The sequence below is a fragment of the Miniopterus schreibersii genome, assembly GCF_964146895.1.
Source record: "Miniopterus schreibersii genome assembly, chromosome: 16".
NCBI classification, from domain to species: Eukaryota; Metazoa; Chordata; class Mammalia; order Chiroptera; family Miniopteridae; genus Miniopterus; species Miniopterus schreibersii.
The window spans coordinates 44,515,031-44,539,247 of record NC_138116.1 but is presented as its reverse complement, the minus strand read 5'-3'; the positions used below and the strand labels follow the sequence as shown (position 1 = coordinate 44,539,247).

The 24,217-nt window shown below is 52.4% G+C and overlaps 1 protein-coding gene across 3 annotated transcripts in view; it reads left to right on the top strand.

Moving 5' to 3' along the window:
* The window catches only part of DRC3 (dynein regulatory complex subunit 3), a 38,574-nt gene that overhangs the window by 10,474 nt on the left and 3,883 nt on the right, over nt 1–24,217 (top strand). For 2 of the 3 annotated variants that reach the window (XM_081161449.1, XM_081161450.1), the window contains 8 exons: nt 287–453; nt 8,675–8,821; nt 10,782–10,901; nt 11,485–11,597; nt 13,021–13,195; nt 17,126–17,257; nt 18,952–19,022; nt 20,474–20,597. In XM_081161449.1, the coding sequence (XP_081017575.1) occupies nt 287–453; nt 8,675–8,821; nt 10,782–10,901; nt 11,485–11,597; nt 13,021–13,195; nt 17,126–17,257; nt 18,952–19,022; nt 20,474–20,597 (1,049 nt within the window). The remainder of the gene's footprint in view (nt 1–286; nt 454–8,674; nt 8,822–10,781; nt 10,902–11,484; nt 11,598–13,020; nt 13,196–17,125; nt 17,258–18,951; nt 19,023–20,473; nt 20,598–24,217) is intronic. The other variant, XM_081161451.1, reaches the window with a different exon arrangement.

The window sequence follows — 24,217 nt, the reverse complement described above, 5'->3', positions numbered from 1 at the left end:
TCCCCCACCCCAACATGCACTGTTTCAGACCTGCCAGTAAGCATTTCCAGCTCAGAACAATGACAGAGCACAGCCCCCAGCATTTGCCCATGTGTCCGGAGCCAGGAAGATGAGAGGCAGAACTGCAGGGGGCGATGAAAGTTTGACTCCATGCACAGCTTCTAGAGAACCGTGAGCTATCAGACAGCTTGGCGCTGGCTCAGAGAGCATAAGTAGCTCGGACAGGTTTGTTTCAGGATGGTCCCCCCCAACCCATCACTCAATCCTCATGGCCTCTTCCTTCCAGACCTGTCCTTCAACAACATCGAGGCCATCGAGGGGCTGGACACGCTGGTAAACCTTGAGGACCTGAGCTTGTTTAACAACCGGATCTCCAAGATTGACTCTCTGGATGCCCTGGTCAAACTGCAGGTGCTGTCCCTGGGCAACAACCACATTGGCAACATGATGAACGTGAGTGAGCTCAGGCCCCAGGCAGAGGGGGATGGGGCCTGTGGCGAGGGGACATGCAGGCTCAGCCTTTTAGATAGCCCCCTTTTCCTAGAAAGGCCAGAAATGCAGATTATTTTGCAAGAGGTTTGATAATGTTTAAACAACATGCTCCACCCATGAAAGCCCTGCCTTGGTGGGGCCTCTTTCTTTCCCTGAGCCCTACACCACACTCACTTAACAAACCATGGCTGAGGCAAGAACCTGCTCAGTGGGGGCCTTTGGCCTGTGCTCAGTGGACTCAGAGACCCACAAGGTACAGTCCTTCTGGGGGTGCCCAGCGTACATCCACAGAATCAAGACACAAAATGACAAGAAGCTGGTATCCACCCTGGGGTGCCAGGGATGTGTATGTGTGAGGGGCAGAGATCATTGATCATTTGGGGAAAGGCGGGCTGCCCCCCTGCACATCCCCACAACAGGTTTTCAGCAGCAAGCTGGGACCAAGATCCCAGCAGCTGGGGATGTGGCAGCATTCATAAGGGTCCTGTGTCAGAGGTGACATTACTAAACTGCTCCAGGGACAGGGCTGTGGCTGGGAATTGCTTCTCCAGCCTACCAGTTAACCTGGAGCTGTCCAATACCCTTTCAAGATTCCTGTTCTGCTTAGGTCAGTCAGATGGCCTGGGTCTAAATCCCAGCCACATGCCCTAAGGCTTGAGACTTCTCCGCCTCAGTTTCTTCATCTGTAAAATGGACATAATAGCCATAACCCACCTGCCAGGAACCATGTGAGGTGGTGAGCACGAGGCAACTCCCTTGTGTCCAACTGGAACACGTTCTTAACAACTCAGTTGCCGCTGAGATCCTTCCTGAGAGTCAGGAGAGCTGAGGTGACTTTTGAATCAGACTCATTAAAAGATTATTAGAGCCCGGCAGTTGTTGCTCAGTGGTCGAGTGCCGACCTATGAACCAGAAGGTCACGTTTCGATTCCCTGTCAGGGCACATGCCTGGGTTGCGGACTCAATCTCCAGTGGGGGGCGTGCAGAAGGCAGCCGATCAATGACTCTCACATCATTGATGTTTCACTCGCTCTCTCCCTCTTCCTTTCTCTGAAATCAATAAAAACATTTTTTTAAAAAGATTATTAGAATTTCTCCATTGAGCAGAAGGAAAAGGTTTCCAGGAAGGGGAATGGCATGAGCAAAGACCAGGAGGGGCGCCTTGAGGAGCCACAGGTCACTGGCGAGGTCAGGAGGGTGTGCAGGGCAGTGGAGGGGAGCTGTAGAGGCTTTTGTGCCACTGTGTGTCCAGGTAAGTCTATGTTCTGGAAGGAAACCTACCATCATGAGGGGGCCTTAGGGGATGGTGCGAGTGGGTGAAACAAGGATGGCACCATCAGAGAGGCACTTTGCCTGCAGAGCAGGAGGGCTCAAGCTTTGCTGAGGCAAGCACTTGGGTGCTGTGGTGTGCTGGGCAGCTGAGCTCAGGAAGCTGCAGTGAGCCAGGGGGCAGGAAGACCAATGTGCAGGTGTGTTCCTGAGATTGCGGCTGTAGGTGACAGGGCTCCATCCTGCTGGGCCCTCAGGAGTGTCCAGAATGCCTTCCAGAGCAAACACCCAAAGGACCAGAGCCTAAGGCCTCTCCCCCAGTCCTGACCCCCAGCAGCTGAGCAACGCCTGGGATTAACTCCCTCTTGTCCTCGCTTCTGTGTGGGCCTTGGAGAGCTGAGGTGGAGAGCAGCAATGAGACGGGCACTATGAGCAGGAGTCTACCACAGACCAGCTGAAGCACAGGTATGGCAAGTGCCCACCACAAACAATGGCGACATTTAGCACCATGATTATTGCTGCTTTGAGGAAGGGCAGGCTTGTCACCAGGGCTTCTGCCTCTCAGCTCTGCTGTCCTCAGCGTCTCATTGGGCTGATCTCTTCACGATTGTAGTCAGCAGTCACGGCCACTGGCTCCTTCATCCACCTGTAGCAGGACCAAGAGCACAGGAAATCTCCCCCAACAGTGACCTTAAGTCTGATCAGGGTCCACAACCACCCTGAACCAATATCAGAGCTGGAAGAAGACCGGGCTGGGGGGCTTAGGTGAATGGCCTGGAGTGAGTAAAAAACCTGTGTTTAAGTCTGTCTAGTAGGGCCGAACCCCAAAGGCTGTGTAGTTTAGGAAGTCTGCCCTGCACACCAGACAGGAGGGTGCAAATCCAACCAGTGCTCTTCTCAGCGTTCAAGTCCTGATTACTCAGCCTGCCCTCTGCCTTGTGGGGGCAGGGCAACCAAATGCTGGCCAACAGGACAGCCACACACAGAGTCCACCGTGCAACTGAGTAGAGAGCTCCCGACTGTGTGAGCTCGGGCCAGGGACTTGGCATTCAGGCTCCCATTTTTCCATCTGTAAAATGAGAATAACAATAGTCCCCCTAGGTTGTTGTAAGGGTTGAATCAGTCAGAGTGCTAAGTGGCTAATGCAGGACCTGGCACGTAGGAGGTACATGGAAAGTGATGGTTATTCAGGAATTTTCAGATTAACGGCTATCCATAAACAGCCCTAAATCTTGCTGTTTGAGTACCTTTCTGAACATTTAGCAGCTGTTCCTGCCTAGGTAGGTCCAATACCTCCAGGCCTACAGGTAAATGATCTCTGACTTGTTACCCCTTGAACTTTAGAGACTTCAATGAACCCAGGACCCTGTCCCTTTACAAAGGTCCAGGCCTGGGCACCCCTCTCCTTCCCCTGACCTTGAGCGTTCTCCCAATCCCACCCTGTAGGGACTGGGCAGGAAGAAACCCCATTCCCCTATCCCGGTGGGGTGCTGGGTGCCACATGGCCCGTCGTGAGTACAGGAGAGACGCAGGTAAAGCTAGTCCCCAGAAAGAAGGAGGGAAGAAGAAGGCACCCGGGGGAAGCTGCAGGGAGTCCTGAGCTATCTGGGCCTGGGCCTCATTATTCTGGAGGCCTGGCCACACCCCAGAGACTCTGGGGTCCCCGCATCCTCTTTACCTAATACGGAGCCAGCCCCTTTGGAGATCTGACCCAGAGAGTCCTGAATTCTAACCTGCATCCCCTGAGCATCTACGATTTTAGCCCCTATCTATATACTATGCATCTGACATCTAATTATACACTTTCTTGTTATTTATTTATTTACTAGGCTAATTTTTTTTTTTTTTTAATATATCTTTATTGATTTCGGAGAAAGGAAAGGAGGGGGGTAGAGAGAGATAGAAACATCAATGATGAGAGAGTCATTGATCGGCTGCCCAGCCTGCAACCCGGGCATGTGCCCTGACCGGGAATCAAACCCCTATCTCCTGGATCCTAGGTCAATGCTCAACCACTGAGCCACGTCCGGCCGGGCTCTAGGCTAATTTTAATACTGCTTATTGCATTAAAAACAAGCAGATGTTTCAGCAGGATTTAGGGCACACAGGGAAGATCCCCTTTCCCTCCTGGCCTCAGTCCATGCTTTCCTTTCTAGAGGCCACACTTCAAGTTGCAAGTGTCTTTCCAGGCGTCTTGTTTAAACGTTCTTCTACATGACTGTCACATCTCCAAGCCCCTGCCTCCAGTCATCTCTCCTGCCGAGTCATCAGCTCCCCCGCTGCTAGACCATTCCATCACTTGGACACAGCATGATATACTTTGCAGTCCCCCATCCGTGGACACTGCCGTTGTGTCCAACCTTGTGCCATTGCACACAGGCTGTCATGATGTTCTTGATCAGGGCTTACTTTGCACCTGGATGAGTCCAGTGCGAGACGCATTCCCGGAAGCGAAATTGCTGGGTCTGGGGCATGCTCATTTTTTATGTTGATGTATCTTTCCAAAATGTTATCTAGAGAAATGAAACGATTTACAAACCCACCAGCAATCATGAGAAGGCCTGTTTCCTCCCACAATACCCCTTGTTATCAAACCATTCTCTCTCTAACCATCTAAAAGATGAAAAACGGAATTTCACTGGGAGATCTCTTAAAAATTAAGTCACATCCTGTCTCCCCACCCCACAGACACTTAAAACTTCAAAGTCTTCCATTGTTCTTAGAACAAAATCCGAATTCTTGACTGCAACTTTGACCCAAGCCTTACATGAATCAGCCCTGACCTTGTTTCCAGTCTCGCCTCAGGTCCCGCCCCAGGGCCTCCCCTGCGGAGCTGCAGCCGCCTTGGCCCTGCCTCCTCCTGGTCCAGGCCAGGTCCCCCCGCCTGGGTCCTGCCGCGCTGCTCTTGCTGCCAGCAAGCTGCTCTGCTCTGCTCTTGTGTGACCAGCTTCCGTAGGTCTCAGAGACCTCTCAGTTCCCTAACAGAAAAAGGACTCCCTATAATTTCCTTCATGGCCCATCTTTATGTTTTTATAGTACTTAGCCAAGAATGTAATTATCTTATTTACTTTAAAAAACACTCTTGTCCCCGGCCTGTAGAATATAAGCTCCTACTGTAAGGGCGGGACCATGAGAGCTTTGTTCCCCCTGACTCCACAATGCTTGGCATGTGCCTGAGGCCTGGTCGGTGCGTTTGTTGAATGAATACATAAATGACTGAAAGAAATTCCTTCAGAAAAACATATCCTAGATTTCTTTTCTATCTTTTGCGCAGTACAGTGTCTAGGTATTCAGAAGATGCTATCAAATGAAATACAGGCACCCCTTGGAGATAGTGTGGGCTCAGTTCCAGACTACCCCAATAAAGGCAGCATCAAATAAGTGAGCCATGCGAACTTTGGTTTCCCAGTGCATGTAAAAGTTATGTTCATGATAAGTAATCTTAATAGTCCATTAAGTGTGCAATAGCATTATGTCTAAAAGCAGTGTACATACCTTAATTAAAAATACTTTACTCAACAAACTCATAGATACAGACAATAAACAGAATGGTAGTTACCAGCGGAGAAGGAGAGTGGGGGAAGAGTGAAAGGGTAAAGCGAGTCAAATATATATTTAGTGACAGGAGACTAGTCTTCTGGTGGTGAGCATACAATAGACTATACAGATATTGTATTATAAAGTTGTACACCTGAAATTTATAGATTATTAACCAAAGTTACCCCAATATATTTAATTTTAAAAGTTTCACTATAGCCCAACTGGCTTGGCTCAGCGGTTGAGCATCGACCTATGATCCAGGAAATCTGAGTTCGATTCCCGGTCAGGGCACTTGCCCAGGTTTTGGGCTCGATGCCCAGGGTGGGGCATGCAGGAGGCAGCCGATCAATGACTCTCTCATCATTGATGTTTCTATCTCTCTCTCCCTCTCCCTTCCTCTCTCTGAAATCAGTAAAGACATTTAAAAAAAAAAAAAAAGTTTCACAATAAAAGACTACTTTATTGCTAAAAAATGCTAACCATCACCTGAGCCTTCAGTGAGTCGTAATCTTTCCGCTGGTGGAGGGTGTTGCCTCAATGTTGATGGCTGTGACTGAAGGTTGGGGTGGCTGTGGCACTTTCTTAAAATAAGACAACAGTGAAGTTTGCTGCATTGACTGACTCTTCCCTTCACAAAGAATTTCTCTGTAGCATGAAATGCTATCTGATAGCATTTTGCCCACAGCAGAACTTCTTTCAAAACTGGAGTCAGTCCTCTCAAACCCTGATACTGCTATCAGCCAAGTTTATGTGATGTTCTAAATCCTTTGTTATCATTTGTACAATCTCCACAGCATCTTCACCAGGAGTAGATTCCATCTCAAGAAACCATCTTCTTTGCTCATCCACAAGAAGCAACTCCTTTAAATAAGTCCGTTAAAGTTTTATCATGAGATGGCAGCAATTCAGCCACGTCTTCAGGCTCCACTTCTAATTCTCATCTTCTTGCTGTTTCTACCACATGTGCAGTTACTTTCTCCACTGAAGTCTTGAACCCCTCAGAGTCATCCATGAGGGCTGGGATCACCTCCCAAACTCCTGCTAAGTTGATAATTTTGGTGTCTTCCCATGCATCACAAATGTTCTTAATGCATCTAGAATGGTGAGTCCTTTCCAAAGGTCTCCAAAGGTTTTCACTTTGTCCAGATCTATCAGAGGAATCACCATCTATGGCAGCTATAGCTTTACAAAATGTATTTCTTAAATAATAAGGCTTGAAAGTCAAAATTACTTCCTGATCCAAGGGTTGAGTGCTGTGTTAGCAGTCATGGAAACAACACTAATCTCATGGTACATCTCCATGAGAGCTCTTGGGGGACCAGGTGCCTTGTCAGTGAGCAATAATATTTTGAAAGGAGTCTTTTTTTCTGAGCAGTAGGTCTCAACAGTGGGCTTAAAAGATTCAGTAAACCATGTTGTAAACAGATGTGCTGTCATCTAGGCTTTGTTGTTCCATTACAGGCAGAGTAGGTTTAGCATAATTCTTAAGGGCCCTAGGATTTTTGGAATGGAAAACGAGTACTGGCTTCAACTTAAAGTCACCAGCTGCATTAGCCCCTAACTAGAGAGTCAGCCTGTCCCTTGAAGCCAGGCACTGACTTCTCTCTGGTTATGAAAGTCCTAGATGGCATCTTCTTCCAATATAAGGCTTCTTTGTCTACATTGGAATATGTTGTTGAGTGCAGCCACCTTCATTAATCATCTTAGCTAGATCTTCTGGATAACCTGGCACATCTTCTACATGAGCACTTGCTGCTCAGCTTGCCCTTCTATGTTATGGAGATGGCTTCTTTCTTCAAATCTCGTGAACTGACCTCTGCTAGCTTCCAACTTTCCTTCTGCAGCTTCCTCACCTCTCAGCCTTAATAGGATTGAAGAGAGTTAAAACTTTGCTCTGGATTAGGCTTTGGCTTAAGGGAATGTTGCGGCTGGTTTGATCTTCTATTCAGACCACCAAAACTTTCTCCGTATCAGCAATAAGGCTGTTTCGCTTTCATATCATTCATGTGTTCACTGGAGCAGCACTTTTAATTTCCCTCAAGAACGTTTCCTTTGCCTTCCTCACTAAGCTAATCATTTCTAACTTTTGATTTAAAGTGAGACTTTCTGCCCGGCCAGGCGTGGCTCAGCAGTTGAGAGTCTACCTTGGATCCAGGCAATCAGGGGTTTGATTCCCGGTCAGGGCACATGCCCGGGTTGTGGGCTAGACAGCTGATCAATGACTCTCTCATCATTGATGTTTCTCTCTCTCTCTCTCCCTCTCCTTTCCTCTCTCTGAAATCAATAAAGATATATTTTTAAAAAAATAAAGTGAGACTTTCTTTCACTTGAACACTAAGAGGTGATTACAGGGTTATTAATTGGCCTAATTTCAGTATTGTGTCTCAGGGAATAGGGAGGCCCTAGGAGAGGGAGAGAGATGGAGAATGGCCAGTTGGTGGAACAGTGAGAACAGACACCTCCTTCATCTATTAAGGTCACTGTATTATGTGTGTGGTTTGTGGCACCCCAGAGCAATTACAATAGTAACAGTAAAGATCACTGGTTATAGACCATCATAGCAAATATAACAACAACAACAACAATAATAGTAATAAAATTTGAAATATTGTGAGAATTACCAAAATGTGACACAGAGACACAAAGTGAGCAAATGCTGCTGGGAAAATGGTGCCAATAGACTTGCAGGGTTGCCACAAACTTTGAATTTGTGAAAAATGCAATATCTGCAAAGTACAATAAAGCATAGCGCAATGAAATGAGGTGCCTGTACTATGTGGTTGACTTTTCCCCATTTTAATAAAAATAGAGTATAGGAAAAATAAACAGCAGTGGAATGTTCCACCAGCTGTTACCCAGTTAATTCAAGTTTAACTATAAATTGGCTTCCATGTAATTTAAGAGATTTGGGTCTTTCCCACAGGGCTTTACAATCTAAGAAGGCACACCTCTTCTGAGTGACCAATAATAATGATAACAACACTATTACCCTTTGTTGAGTAGGTGTCAGACACTCTTCTACATGCATTTCATAGCTTATATTTCATTTCATCCTTACAACACATATAACACATAACATCCTCACACCCATTTTACAGATGAGGAAATTGTGGCTCACAGATATTAGGTAACTTTTCCCATAACTAGCATTTGGCCCCAGGTCTGCTGATTTTTTGGAAAGCCCAGGCCTGGCCGAAGGCCTCGGTTCTGCTGTTCAGCCTGGAGCCCTAGCGTCTCCTCGTCTGTCACCACGCAGTGCCAGAGTGTGTGGCCAGGCTGCAGACTGTGGCGGAGTGCCACAGAGAGAGACCGCCGGGGGTGTTTCAGCTCTGCGGCAGCCAAGAAAATGGATCTTCTCCTCTCTTCTCCCCAGATCATCTACCTGCGGCAGTTCAAGGACCTGCGAGCACTCAGCCTCTCTGGGAACCCCATTGCCGAGGCAGAGGATTACAAGATGTTCGTCTGGGCCTACCTTCCTGACCTCGTGTACCTGGACTCCCGGCGTATCGATGACAACATGGCAAGTGTCTCCCTCCCGGTCCCCCAGCTCCGCGAGACCGTCTTCAGGGCCCCTGGTTTCATGGAAAGGGACGCTGATGCAGAGAGAAAGGGCAGCTCCTCGTCCCCACTCCTTTTACCTGGCTGCCGAGCGATTCCAGCAGTACCCTCTTGGTCAGTGTGGTGCTTGCTCAGGTGGCCAGGTTCTTTCCACGCGCTGCCCCTAGGCCCCGCACAGCCATTCGGGGGTTTCTCCTGAGCTTTCACGTGGGGCCTGTTTTTTTGTTTCCTCATGTTGGCTGCCTCTCTGTAGTTGCTTCTGTGTGTTAGGCAGATCTGCTGCGCCTCTCAGTCTTGGTGTGGGGGCCTTATGTAGTAGGTGTCCTGGGGGACTCAGTGCCCCAGTCTCCCTGGCCACCTGAGCTGGCTGCTCCAGGAATGTTTCTTTGGTGGGTTATGTGAGCTTTCCTTTTGTAGTTGAGTCTTGATTGCTGTTGGCTTGTCCCTTGGTGGGGTTGACTCTTGGGCTGGCTGACTATGAGGATTAACCCCGACCTCCGCGTACGGGCTGCTGGGGGGGGCTGACCCCATGAGTAGAATTCTTCCCAGCAGGGTATGGTGCCTGCCAAGATCTCTCTTTGGGTGTGCCACCTATGAAGCTAATCGAGTTGTGCTTTGATGTGGTCCGAATCCTACCACCAGGGTTGTTGGTTTTGGGGCCTCTTGGAGGGACTCTGGTGCAGATCAATGTCAGGTGCTGCCTGTGATTGGTTCTGAGCTGCCTGTTTGGAGCTACAAAGGAATCCACAGTTTGTGGCTCCTCTACTGGATCCTGGTGTATGTGGGAGGATCCAAGCTTTGCACCAAGGTCAGCTTCCACCAGCACCAAGCCCGGGAGCTGGTCAGCAAAAGATCCAAGGCACCTCGAGATCCAAGGGACCTCTGCTTGTTGGCTGCCTGTGAGGCTCAGTCGCAGGAAGAGCCTCAGGCCATACATGAGATGTGTGAGGTAGGTTCTCTGTGAGTCACTAGGTAGGGGCGAGTGGTGTTGTCTAGATTCAAACAGATTCAAACTCGGCACCAGTGTTGGTACTGAGGGCACTCAGCAAAAGTCTCTGGGTATACCAAGGCTAGCTGCCACCCGCCAGGTGCCTGCTGACCTTTGTGGTAGGGCGGGGCCTCGGAGTCATCAGGGTGGGGCCAGCAGAGTTCATCAGGCCCGAAGAGACCAAGATTTGGCCATGTGAAGGGAGGGCTCTGCACAGAAACAGTGGTGCTGGTGGTGCCTGCGAGGGAAAGGTCACCCCTCCCTAGAGCCACACAGCTCAGTCTCTCCCTCCTCGAGAGCCTGCACCGAGTGTCTGCAAGCACCGAGGGCCCAAGCTGGCCACAGCCAGCTGACTCCTCTGCAGGACGCACGCTCTGCAGTGCAGGGCCACTGGCAGTCAAGGGGATGGGGCTAGTGGATCTCCTGTGGGGAGCAGCACCTGTCCAGTGTGGCAGGGGTGGTTGAGGGGGTGTCTTTGGTTAGGGGCCATGGGTTTAGGCCACCTGCTCTCAGGTGTCTTTGGTTGGGGGGGGTTAGGCCACCTGCTCTTAGGTGTCTTTGGTTAGGGGGGGTGAGTTTAGACCACCTGCTCTCAGGTGTCTTTGGTTAGGGGGGTGGGTTTAGACCATCTGCTCTCAGGTGTCTTTGGTTGGGGGGGTGGGTTTAGACCACCTGCTCCTAGGTACCTTAGGTTTGGGAGGGGTAGGGTCTTGTGACTTATCAGCTAGCTGTTAATTGCTCAGCTCTTCTGGCCATTTGTTCATACATTCGCCTCAGTTTCCTCATTCCACTTGCCAGGGAATTTTCCTAGGTTCTTACTAACCTGTCTCAGGGCCATGAGGCAATAAACCATTCTCATTCACACCCCTGCGCACACTTGGGATGGCAGAGGCCAAGGTCGCTCTGGTAACAGTGCCGCTCTGTTCCCCGTCAGAAAGGGCTGGCGGAGATTAAGCACCAGTACAGCATCGACGAGCTGAAGCACCGGGAGCACCTGATTCAGGCCCGGCTGGAGGAGGAGCGGGCCCAACTCGAGGAGCTGGAGGAACACAAGGTACACTCGGCCCGGGAGCCGCCTCCTCGCCCCCGCCCTGGCTCCAGGATGCTGGCCGCAGGACATCAGTCAGGTTCAACAAAGGCCAGTGGGGCCCAGGCCCCCAAAAACCTGCCCTCTGATTGGAAACAGATGTTGTGCAGCAACGGCCTAGCTCTGATGAAGCATGTGAAGCGTGCTCCATCACAGGCCTGTGCCCTGTCCCTGCCTTGCTCTGCCCACCACCTGCCCCCGGCCCAGCACCACCTCAATGCAAACCCCACCCTCCTCCACGAGGCTGGGAGATGGTGCCAGGACTGTCTGCTGAGCGGGGCCTTTTCTTGAAACCCCTAGGCAGTTCCTCGGGGCAGTCAGGGAAGTTCACAACTGAGCCCCTCCCTCATTCTTCCCCACTGTCGCCACCCTCCCTCCAGCCAGAGCAAGCCATGTGCAGCTGGCAGTGTTTTGCCTCTGAACCTCCACAGGTGCCAGGCCCCAGCATTCCCTTTCCCCCTCAGAAGGCCCAGGGTCCAGCAACCCAGAGCCCGGGTGCAGGCCTGGGCAGCAAGTCAGGCCCTGATCCCGGCTGTGCTTCTGACCACAGGCTGCGTTCGTGGAGTACCTGAACGGCTCCTTCCTATTTGACAGCATGTATGCCGAGGACGTGGAGGGCAACAAGCTGGCCTACCTGCACGGTGTCGGCGAGCTCCTCGATGCATATCCTCTCAAGTTCACAGCTCCCTCCGCTGGCAGAGCCTGGGCCCTGTGACACCAGCCTACCTGGGGCAAGTCCCTTCCCACTCTGGGCTCCATTTCCCAAGCTCTCTTTGAGACCCTGGGAGGTAAAACATCCACTTCAGAGCAATGCACCCAAGAGGCAATGCAGAGCCAGGCCAGCTGAGCAGCCCGGGAACGCTGTCTGGGTTTTGGGGACACTGAAGGTCTGCTCAGCATGACCCAGGCCTGTGTGCCTGACAGGCTAGGTGGTCAGATGAAAATTGGACTGAAGTGTGCTTCAGGGCACCAGTCCTCCATAGCCGTGTTCACTGGTCCCTGCTGTGTGCTTTGCACACAGTATTTATAATTTTCTCAACCACCCCACTAAATGGATGCTGCTATATAATCACACTTTATAGCTGGGGAGGCTCACCTTGGAGAGGCTGGCTTGTCCAGGGTCACACAGTTATGCTGGGATTCAAACCCTGCTCTGTGGAACTAAAAGCCTGAACTCTTTCCCCAGTTGGCCGGGGCCCACAGGTTGTGGCCAGCACTTGTCATTAAAGCCGTGACTGGGATGGTCAATCAGTCAGCTTACACTCTAAGCTGAGGGACTCCAGATGGAATTGAGGGGTTCCTGCCTGAGAGTGCTGAGACAAAGCACCGGGTCACAGTGTGGGTTGTGGAACTACCACATCTGAATAGGAAAAAGCTCACTTTTAAAAACCCAACATTCTGAAAAGAGTGGGGCAGGGGACAGTCAGGTGTGGGGCTGAGCAGGTGGGAAGAGTAGGGCTCTAGGTGGAACAGACAGGCTCCCTCCGGGCTCTGCCACCTGCCTGCTGGATGACCTGGGCTTGCATCCAAGCTGTAGCACCTGCCAGACCTCAGGTCCTCCTAAGGACTCCATACAGTGAACTCTGCTGTGCCCTCATATGCTGGTGAGGAACCCAAGGCCCAGAGAGGGAAAGGAGCTTGCCAGGGTGAAGCACAGCAGAACCTGGACTTGAACCTGGATCTCCCTGCTTCCAGCCCGTGGTCCCCCTACCTCCGCAATTTCCCTCAGTGCACCTGCAGCGCCCGAAGACAGGCCCTCAACAAAGGTGCCCTCTAGACAACACAAGAGAGACAAAAACACACGTCAAGTCGGGCTGGCTCCCCTGGACACCCAGCCCCCCTCTGGCCCCTCCAGGTCCCCCAGGAGTCTGTTCTGGGGGCCTGTCTTAGCAGGTCTCCCCTCTGCTCTGTAGTCTCCTCCTGTGGCCCCTGCCTCCTTCCCTCACATAGGTCGTGTCCCTGGATCCCTCAGGCTGAGGGTGTAGGTGCCTCTTATCCTCTAGAGTTCAATTGCCTGCTCTGCGAGGAACCCATCACTACCACCCAGGGCACCCGAGAGCCTCAAGCTTCCTTAACAGCCACTAACCTACAAGGACAAATTTGTCATCATCTGCCTGAACATTTTCGAGTATGGACTGAAGCAGCAGGAAAAGCGGAAAGCGGAGCTTCACACCTTCAAGGAATGTGTCCACGAGGCTATCCAGGAAAACCAGGAGCAGGGCAAACAGAGGATTGCCAAGTTTGAGGAGAAGCACTTGCTGGTAGGCCCTGCCCTCCTCACCCCTCTCTGCCTCCTGCCCCACCAGAGGGGCTGCAGCCCTGTCCCTTTGTCTACTCCTGAGGCCCATGGTGAGGCCTGTGGTCCTTGTCCCTGTTGGCCAGAGCTCACACAGCTCAGGGGCTGAACCAAGGTTCTGCCCTCCACAGGCACCACCAGCCACAGCTCCTCCACCTAACACAGCTGAGCTGAGCGTGGAGCCTGTGGGTCTCCTCCACCTAACACATCCCTGGGGGTCAAGGCAATGTCCTCATCACTATTGAATGGTGTCACTATTACCATTACAGTGGTGACTACTACTTCTCTTTCATTCACTCATTCATCTAGCAGACATGCCTGGGCCCCGCTCTGCCCGGTGCTGGGAGCCAGAGCCATGCTGGATGTGGCTCCTGCCCTCAGAGAGCTCCCATCTGCTGAGGGGTGCAGACCTAGGCCCTCCCTCCTCCAGAAAGGTCAGCTCTAATCTGGAGGGAAGCCGGGAAGCCTTGGGGGTTTCCAGGGGCACCTTGACTCAGACTGAGGCTTATGGGACAAAGAAGAGGTATCCAGGGATGGTGGAGGAAGAAAGGTGTTTCACCCAGGGAGGGACCCCAAGCAGAGACCCGGGCATGCAGGACCAGCCCTCCCCGGGCCACTCAGCCAAACCAAGCAGAGGCCACTTGTCCTTGGTGGGGATTGTTTCTTCAGTTAGCATTACTTTTAAAGACCAATTCCTAGCCTGCTTTAAGTCATAGACCTGCTGAGACTCTAGGAAGCCCTGGGCCTTCATTCCCTCGAACACCTGTTCGCACCAAGTATGTGAGCACTCACCGCTCCGGGGGCCCAAGGAGCCACGCGACCACTCCCGCTCGAGGACTGTCCCAGTAGAGCAGACTCGCCCGGCCAGGCCAGGCGCGCTGAGGTGATGGCGCTGGCCACAGGCTCCAGTGCGCTTCGCGCCCTCCCACGCCCGCCGCTCCCACCCCTGCCTCATCGGCCTCGCCAGCGGACCGCGTGGCAGGGCGGGGGCCGCCAGAGGGGCACAATCGGCTCACATCAGTATTTTGTTTGGTCTGCAGAGGGTTTTAAAACATTTTGAATATCCTGCTGACATTAAAAATAGGAGGATTTCACAGAAAGGCTGTGATTGCTCGCTTCCCTGGAGGCAGTTGTCATCAGGACCAGAGCGGCAGTTGTCCCCTCTGGACAGGCTGAATCTCCTGGTCCCCGGGCCCTGCCCGGAACATGCTCCCTGACATTTCTTATCTGATCCCTGTAGCCATCCTCCCACCCCCCCATTAGACTGTGGTACCCAGTGGGGGCTGCTCAGGTGGAGCCCTCCTGAAGCCCCAGGCCGGGGCCTGGCCCCCTTGTCAACAGATCCCCCTGGAGAAGCAGACCTTGAGCCAGGCTGTGCCGATGCCACCCTCCCGCTGCACCAAGCCCCACTTCCTAGCGTGCTGTTCCTCAGCTCAGCCCTCAGAGCAGGCTAGCTCCCTCTGCTCCAGGCACTGGTCTGAGTGGTGGCACCCTCACTGGCTGCCTCAGATGAGCTAACCTGAGCACTCCTTTCCTAGAGCCTGGAGCAGAGCTGCTCGTCCAGCCTACACGGCAAAGTTCACGGGGACCTGACAACACACAGTGCCTCCCAGGGATGCACCTGGCACTGGTGTTTTTCAGCACTCCCGGGTGCCTCCAGTGCTTGGCCAAGTTGAGCCCACTGTCTTGGAAGCTCACAGACTCCACAGGCCTAAGGCCCCAGTTCACTCCCTTCAGAGGCCACTCCTGTGAGCTTGTCCTGCACTCCTCCCCCTGCCCGCACTAGACAGGGCTGCCCAGCAGAGGGGCTACTCAGGTGGATCCCTCACTGGTGACCCTCTCTTGGCCTCCATTTCCTCATTAGCGAAACGGAGACAACCACCCCAGAGAACCTCAATGGGGACCAGTGAGGTGGAACAGAGCCGTACATGACAGACAGTCTATGTGTAGCCATAGTCTCTCTATAGTGGCTAGGCGGTGGCTGGCAATGGATAGGTAACGCAAGCATAGCACAGGCACGGGATGAAAAATGTGCAGGGAAGTACAGTCAGCCTGTTTTCAACCTGCGTGTGTACGTGTGTGCCATTTGTGTGTGTGCCATGTGCACGCCTGTGCTTGCTACGTGCATGTGTGTGCATGTGTGTGCACATGTCATTTGTTTGTGCCATGCGCACGTCTGTGTGTATGTGTTCATGTGTGTGCTCTGTGTGTGCGTGTGCATGCATGTGTGTGCATGTACATATGTGTGTGATGAAAATGTAGCATGCACTGTTCTACACTTTGCTATTTTATCTGTGCAGCTTAGAGAGCCTTCTAAAACTTGAGTTGCTTTATGTTTTTAATAGTTATAAAATATTTCATTGCGTGCATGAGCCACAATTTATTAAGCCAGTCCCTGTTGATGTACAATTAGGTTTTTCCGAATCTCTTGCTCTTTCAAACAGTATTGTCATGAATAACTTGGTGGAAGTGTGATCTCTAGGATGAAGTCCTGGAGATGGCCTATGCATTGCTCCTCTTACTAGTTATTGCCCAGCTGCACTCTACCTTCTGCAGCCCGCCTACTCCCGTGCCCGGCCGGAGTTAGCAAGCGCATCGTTGCTAATCTGTTCCACTTGGATTGTATGTTTATTTTCTTTTAAGTGGAAGTGAACATCACATCTTCTGCAAACATTTGTATTTCTTATTTGTGAATTATTCTCATAATGCTATGCCCACTTTTCTATATGGTGTCTCTCTCAATTTCTACCTTTCTTTTTTAAAAATTATTACTTTGTAGGAGCACTCTATAGATTAAGAAATTAGCCCTGTGTCAGTGAAATAAGTTACCAGCGTTTTCCTAGCTTGTCTATCTTATCGTTTTTGTATATGGTGCATTTACATTCAGAATATTTAAATCTTTTATGTGATAGACTTTACCAATCTTTTCTCCTGTTTATACTTAGAAAGGACTTCTCCACTCTGAGATTATTTATTTAAAATCCTCCATTTTTTCTAGTACATTTAAATCTTTGCTCTGTCAGGAATTTCTTTTCATGGAAGGCTCGAGATAGAAATTGAACCTGATTAATTTCTCCAGATGGAGTAGCCATTATTATAAAGGTCATTCACCCCCAAATCACCGGTTACTCTTCCTTCACAACTAATACTAAATATCAACAGAAACAAGTTGACATAGTTCCTGGTGGCCAAGTTTCCAGGCCTTTTGTTAGTGAGCGGCTGGTGTTCAGTACTGCGCTTGGACCCAGGGTGCCCTCCGGCCCACGAGCACCTCCCTTTCCCATGGTCTGCTCAGTTTGCTACATACTAGCCTCTACTTGCTCGCTGGAGTTCTGTGTGGGTCTGACTGGTTTCCTCAGACTGGACCTGTCTTTATGTTTCCCAAGTCTCTCCCTACCTGTCTGCTGTAGCCTTTTACTGGAGTCTTCATTTGCCGAGCCCCCAATGTGAGCCAAGACCTCACGTACCCTGCCTGACCCCCGGGACTTGTGAAGCACAGGTTCTCTCCCCCTTTACATGAGGAAACTGAAGCTTAGAGAATGGAAAGGACTCATTCAAGGTCATACTGCTAATAAGTGACTGGAGAGGACTCAAATTCAGTCCACCTGGCTCTGAAGCCATTGCTCCTACCAGCCAGCCCAGCCACCTGTGACAAGAACCCGAGCTGGTGAGGGTGAAGCACTTGCCAGCCAGTGCTAGCATCTGCTCCAACCGCCTCGAGGCCTGGAGAGGGCAACCAGCTTCTACACGGGCACAGAGCTGGCAGGCGGCACAGCTGCCTCCTGAGCTTGAGCAGTCCAAACCCAGAGCCCAGCTCTTACCCACAATACCCAACTGCTGTCTGTCATTAATTACACGTGGCTGTAGCTCCTAAAGCACAGGGTCCTGTTTCCAGAGCCTGAGCGCCATCCGAGAGGAGTCCGACCTGGCCAGCATGGAGGTGAAGATAGTGGAATACAGTGAGGACATCACTGAGCTGTCCAGTGTGCTCATGACACTGGAGATGCAGCTGGTAGAGCAGCTGGAGGTGAGGCTGGGCCCTGGCACAGACGTGGGGGGGGGGAGGCACCGACAGGCTCATCTGAAAGAACCTGGTGACGCAGCTGCAAACCCCCCTCCAGCTGGAGCCCCCCCGGCGCTCCGCCCCTGGAAGGTCGGCACAGCTGCATCAGACCGACGCTTCCTGCGCATCAGTCCTGTGTTTGCTTTTAATACATTTCAGTCACTTACATTGCAAGCGACTCTCCTGCAGCATAAGAGGCGAGCTCATTCCTTTGGAATGCCCCCCACCCACCCTGGAAGGGCCCAGAGCCTCGGCGGGGAGAGGGTTTTCATTAGACCCAAGGAGCTGACCGTGTGCTCCAAAAACAAGCTGGTCCCCCTTTCAGGGATGAAACAAAGGCTCCTCTGCATCTCAGCCTGCAGTGCTGGTGATGCAAGGAGCCTGTAATTCAGCAGAAGTCATGGAAATGAAAAGTGCTGCTATGGAAAATTCCTTGGTGGCCTGCTGGTGTGTTCCCATGGCAGCTTGGGAGTCCGAAGGGCCATGATGAATCGAACCACATGCATGCTGCCATGGCTGGGCCAAGAGGTAGCCTCCGACCAATTCCTCACCTGTCAGGTGGCACATCAGACCCAGGAGATGTCCCCTCACATGGCAGAGCGGACGCTGCCGGCTGTGGGCTGCTCCAGCAGAAGGCAGCCCCTGAGCCTCAGGGAAGCTTAGGCAGCAGCTCCCAACATACCAGCACTCCCCGAACCTACGCACAGTCCAGCCAGCAGTATTATCATACCTGTGCACAGTGGTCAAGGGCTGTAACTGCTGTCATGCTTTTTAGTGACCCTATTTTTATTCATTGCAACAGTGTTTACACACATTTGAGGTACGTATCCTTGGCTCGGCCTGCAGACGGTCCCCAGGCTCACGTTAGACTCCCTGCACCCACTCCCTGCACCCTGAGCCCACTGTGCAGCCCTGGAGGCTGTGGTATCCAGGCTTCCAGAGTCCCCTCAATCGACATGAAGTCCTATGTGGGCCTGGGGTGCCTTGCTGAGCACTGGGTGCAGCAGTGCAGGGGTTCCCTCAGGGCACTGGTGGTCGGGGTACAGCCAGGATTACTGAGGGTTTCCTCTCTGCCAGGCACCTTGCAAAGCATTTTGTGTGAAGTGACCTATTTAAGCTTCACTACAACTCCATGAGACAGGTACCACAAAAGAAACCCATTTCATAGTTGAAGAAGTTGAGGCCCAGGGAGGTAAAATGATATTTCCAGAGTTACACACAGTGGTGGAGCCCGGATGCTGACCCAGGCAGTCTGGCTCTTACTCCCTGCCTATTTTCTGGAGGTGCTAGACTGGAGGATGCCACTGAGAGGCCCAAAGGAAGGAGAGTAGCTCTGTGTATGTGTGTGTGTGTGTTGGGGGGGGCTTAAGACCAGGACAGATGTTCCTGGCAGAGGGACTAGGCAAAGGCCTGGAGAACGCATCACATTAAACATTCAAGGGTGGTGAGTGAATTGAAATGGCCAAAGAGTGATGCTGTGGGATGGGACAGAGATCAGGAGGGAGAAGTAGAGTCAGTTCATCACCAAGAAGGCCAAGGTGGCTTGTCTTTATCCTGAAGGCCTGTGCTTAGAAGCAGTGCCAGCTAAGGCTGAGTTCTAAGGAGTGCCTTTTGCTCTGAGGCTTGTTCATGATAACTGTGCTCTTTACCATTTCTAGGAGACTATAAACATGTTTGAAAGGAACATCATCGACTTGGTAGGGCTCTTTATTGAAAACGTCCAAAGCCTATATCCTTTCCCCTGTGAACTTCCCTGGGGAGGCGCTACTGGGCCATAGTGTTATCCTGCAACAACACCACTCCCCCTGCCTCCAGGGCCTCGGGACAAGGTGCCTGCTTGTTTAACAAAAGGCAGGGAAGGGTGAAGCTCCATCACAAGCTGGACAGGATGCAAGGATCCCTTCCAGGTGACCACTCACGGAGTCAAATGCCCGCCCCCTACTGCCCCCAGGGCCTAAACATGTCAGAGAGTAAAAAGCCAACACTTCCCTTTCTACCAGAAAGATCTGTCCCTCCATCAAGAGGAGCCTATTGAGTGGGAATCTCCACCTTTGAAATTAGAGGAATGCGAAACCTCCAGATTTTCACCAAGGAAAAAAGCTCACCTTCAAAGGATGGAGATTGGGCAACCACTTGGGGTGTTCAAAGAATGTCCCCTGGGTCTGAGGGAGTTTTCCCACCCTCAGAATAGTGGCAGCCTTGTCCCAGTAACCCCTGTAGGGTTGCTGTTCTGGGTGGGGGGTGGGGGGGGGCTTTGTTTGCAGTAGAAATCCTGGAAGGTTTGTTCTCAAATGAGTGACACTCAAAGGCAGACCACACCCCAGAGTCCCCCCACCTGCTCTCTGTGTTGCAGGTAGACACGCCCAGGGGGTGGGATAGCCTCCAAGTTGAAGACTCACACATTATTCATAATAAGCTGGGCAGGTTAAATCTGTGGGTCAGAAGACAACATTTGGGGCATGACCAACCCTCTGCCACCTGAACTCAGAGCCCTGTCATGTGTGAGGCAAACTGCTGTGCTCCACCCCAGAAGTAATCCCTGGTCCTCCCTCCTGGACCCGTAGTCCCACAGGAAACACAAGTTACAGAGGCAGAAAGTGAGTGGCAGCTAACCTGAGACCAGGGCGGCAGCTTCCCTGAGGGAGGGCCCACCAGCGGGACCAGGTGGAAATGCGAGGAGAACATAGCAAGCAGAGGAGGCAGCCTATGCGAAGGTCCTGAGGAAGAGTCAGAGTTCTGGGTCCAAGAGGAGACGAGGCCACACCAGAGAGTGGGAAGCTCCTGGAGAGCTGTGAGCACAGGAGGGATGGGTCCTGTCCACCTGCACCTTTGCAGCCACTCCTGCTGCTGTGGGAAGAAAGGGCTGGAGCAGGAGACCAGGTCTCAGTCTACTGACAAGTCAAGAGGAGGTGGGATGGAGAGAAGTGGACAAAGGAGGGACACTTGGGGAGCCCGGGACCAAGGGTCAGTGATAACCAGGTCTGTGTATGGGGCTGGGGGCATCAGGATGGCCCGGGGGTGAGGCGCACGTGGGTGTCGCAGTGGAGGCAGCGGTGCACTGGCCCCTCGGAGTGTGCCCTTCGGCCCTTAAGAGTCTGTTCTTATCTAGTGAAAATGACCAGCCCATGGGTCAGGGGCTTGGCTCCCACTCCACCCCTGGCCTTTGCTTAACTCTCGCACAATGGCTCAGTGCCGGGACCTGGAGAACCACCACCACGAGAAGCTCCTGGAGATCTCCATCAACACCCTTGAGAAGATGGTCAAGGGCGAGCTCGATGAGGACCTGCCTGATGACGTTCGCGCGGTGAGTGAGGGGTGGCGCTGCTGTGTGGCAGAGGGTGGTGGGCTCGGTGGGTGCTGGGGCCAGCAGAGTCCAGCCCAGCTCTCTGGCTCCAATAAGCCTGAAAACCTCAGTTTCCTCATCTGCAAAAGGGAACAATAAGCCCCTTTGCAGGGTGGTGGGCAGATGAAACAGGCTAACGAATCACCGGGGTGGGGCTGAGTGCTGCTCAATGACAGAGGAGCTCATGATAATTGGGTGGTTTCAACTACCCCCAAACAGGTTGGTTTCTACAAGCTCATTTCTGTGGGGCTCCTGGCACTTTCTAGGAGAGGTGGCTACAAATAGAAGCTAAGGTCTGAAGCCAAAGGTCTTTTAACCCTGAGTCTCTCTGATGAGGAGCACTGCTGAGATGCAGGAACCAGCCCCAGCGCCATTTCTGATCCAGCAGGACCCGGCTCCCTTTCCACCAGAGCAGCCAATGATGGATGGGCACAGACCACAGGGTCGGCCTGAGCCCTGGCCCCCGGGTCACCCACGCTGGGGTTTGTACAAATGTGTGTCGTTTCTGTGGGAGGAGCCACAGACAATGCTGGAGGGGCCCAGGCCAGATACTTCCCTGTCCGGAGCCTTTCATTTGCTCACCACTCGTTCCAGTCCATTTCTCCGCTTCTCTCCACCTCCGTGTCATCACCAGGTTAAGCCCATGACCTCTGCAGACCCCTGGGCTCCTTGCTCTCCTGCAGGCTGCTCTCCACACAGAAGCAGAGATCCTCCGAACAGCCAAACCTCCGCATTCTGTGCTTCTGCACATCCTCTAAGAGCCTCCCTGACTCAGAGTGAGCTCTTCATCCTGGCCCTCCAGCCCCTATGCCTGCCTGCGGCCCAGCCACCTCCTCCCCTGCCCCAGCCCCTGAGCCCCTCCCGGGTCTCCAGGGCTTGCTCCTCTCAGGTGACATCCCACCTGGCAGACATGCTCTTCCCATGGGTTTCCATGTGTCTGGCTCATTCTTGTCATTCAGATCTCAGCTCAAATGTCAGCTCCTTGGAGAGGCCTTACCCCATCACCTTCCTGAAAAACCGTAGGCCATCGCAGACCTCATTTATCAACGTCAGAGTCGTCATCACAGCTCAAGCTAGCTCACTTATGTTGCTTTGTTTATGTGACTACTCACGCTACATATAGGAAGGCGGAATGGCCTCTTCACCACTGTGCCCAGCCCCAGCTCTGGCAAGGTGCATGGCACAGCCAGGTGCCAGCAATTCCTCTCTCAGGTGCGGGCTAGGTCCTACAGACACCACGCCAGCTGCCCCTGGCTCCCTCAGTCTCTGTCTTGACCGAGACAGATGCCAGCACAGCAGCACAGAGGCAAGGCCACTGTGCCACCAGCCTCTCTTCCCTAAACACACATAAATGCTGCTGTTGTCCAGGCACAGGGAGATGCCATCTTCCTTCAGCCCTGAAGTAAGGCTACCCCCAAGGGTCCCCTCTGGAACCCCCCAGACAGATGGACCATCAAGAGGTGGGTACAGCCCTGGCCAGTGGCTCAGTTAGTTGGAATGTCGTTCTATACACCCAAAGGTGAAAGGTTCGATTCCTGGTCAGGGTCACATCCCCAGGTTGTGGGTTCGATCCCCAGTCTGGGTGCACACAGTCACGATGTGTACGGGAGGCAACCAATCAATGTTTCTCTCTTTTTTATGTTGAAAATGTAATTTTACTAGATAATTCTTCATCTTACATAGGAGCAAATTCTGAAGAAACTCCAAAAGTTATGAGATTAAAAGTGGGGAAGTTCAGATGGGCTATAGGATCCATTACCTTGAAACTGCAAGAGACAGGGTTCCAACCCATAGGTTAACATGTACGTGTTAGGGCTGGCTCTCTCTCTCCTTCTCCCTTCCTCTCCCTAAAATCAATAAAAAACATATCCTCGGGTGAGGGTTAAAAAAACCCATAAGAAGTGAGTAGAGTCCCCTCATGACATGGCTCCCCCGTCTGTGACAGCCAGTGGGCACAGGGCTGAAACGCGCTCCCTCTCTAATGACTGGGACACAGAGAAAGAAGCCCACAGGTCGCTGGCGGACAAGCAGGCGGCTGGCACTTCAGTGGCCAGCCCTCTCTCCTGCCTGGCTCTGCCTGGGGCTGTCTCACACCTGTTCCTGTGGTTCTAGGAGCACATGGCCCCTGCCCCTGGGCGGGCTGTGGGCAGTGGGCTGGCAGCCAGAGCTCTGCGCCCTGAGGCCTCACCCGGTCCAGGCTCTGCAGCCTATGCTCACACCCGTCTCCTTTCACCAGACGCCCCGCAGAGGCAGTGCCAGTATCATCCAGGGAACAGGCGGGAAAGCTGGACGACGGTCTCAGTGACATTCAGTACACTGCCCAAGGTGATACCACTTGTGAGGAGCAGAGTCTGGCTTCAGACTAGTCTGAGAGATGCAGAGCCCAGCCCTGGACTGAGCTGGCACTGTGCCCCACTGCAGACTACAGGTGTCTGGGTTTGACTGTGGCCCTGGCACTAGGGCAACGGGGCTCTGCTCTGAGCTAAGGGGCTCCCTGGGCTCCCTGGTAAAGCCCAGCAGTGGGCAGCCAGCTGGGCCACTGGACGCCTGTCCTCTGCAGGCAGTGGGAGCCTCTGTCCTTGTGGGCATGTGTGCACTTGCAGCTAAAGACATCGCCAGGACCTTACACTGTTGTTGTGTCTCTTTAGTGTCAAGCCATGCAGTGTGGCACATTGTTCTCAAGAGAAAAGCATGCCCTGACTGTAACTAGTAACAGCACAAGCAGCTGCCAGTTCCTGCGGCCCACAGGGCCTGCTGTCTTTCAATCTCCACATCAACCCAGGAATATCAGTACCACGATGATTCCCTTTTACAGATGAGGAAACTGAGGCACAGGGAGGAGAATAACCCACCTAAGACACGCAGTGTGTAAGTGGTAGAGTTGGAATTGGAACACAGGCAGTTTGACTCAAAGCGTTTTAACAAAATGTCTACTGAGCCTGTAGCAAGATGGGGTTCAGATGAGGGAGCAGGGCCTTTGGTTGGAAAAATCTGGCCTCTAGTATGTAATTATCAAAGAGCATCTCATGATCAAAGGTTACACTGATGAGGTTCTCTCTTTAAAACTCTCATCCAGCCGAGTGAGTGACTGCGACCAGCTCATTCCATACTTAGAGCCAAATGTATATTTTAAAGTCCTTCACCACTTTGCAAGGAAAAGCAGACGACACATGTTGAAAGACAGAGCCTGGCGCTGGTGGTAAGGGGCCCTGAGTGGCACTTGGAAGGCACAGCTGCCCGCACAACAGTCAGTGGGCAGTGAGCATGCTACTGCTTCCTGCCACCAGGGCTGAGGGCTCAGAGCCAGCCTGTGCTGCAACGAGCCACTGCCATTCTCGGAGGCAGCAGGAGGTCAGACAGGCTCCCTGGGCACTTATCCAGCTGCAAGGGCAGGCCTCAGAGAGGCTGCTAATTGAGTGGGTGTGACACAGGTGAGCAGTCCCTGGATAGGGTGGCTGTGACAAGATCCTGGCTCCCCCTTGGAAGAGGGGCTGGCAGTGTAGGTCGCTGCACCTTTGGCCAAGCAGGGACTGGTGGGGAGGATGCCTGCTCATTTCTCTGTGGCTAAGGGGGCTGCAACA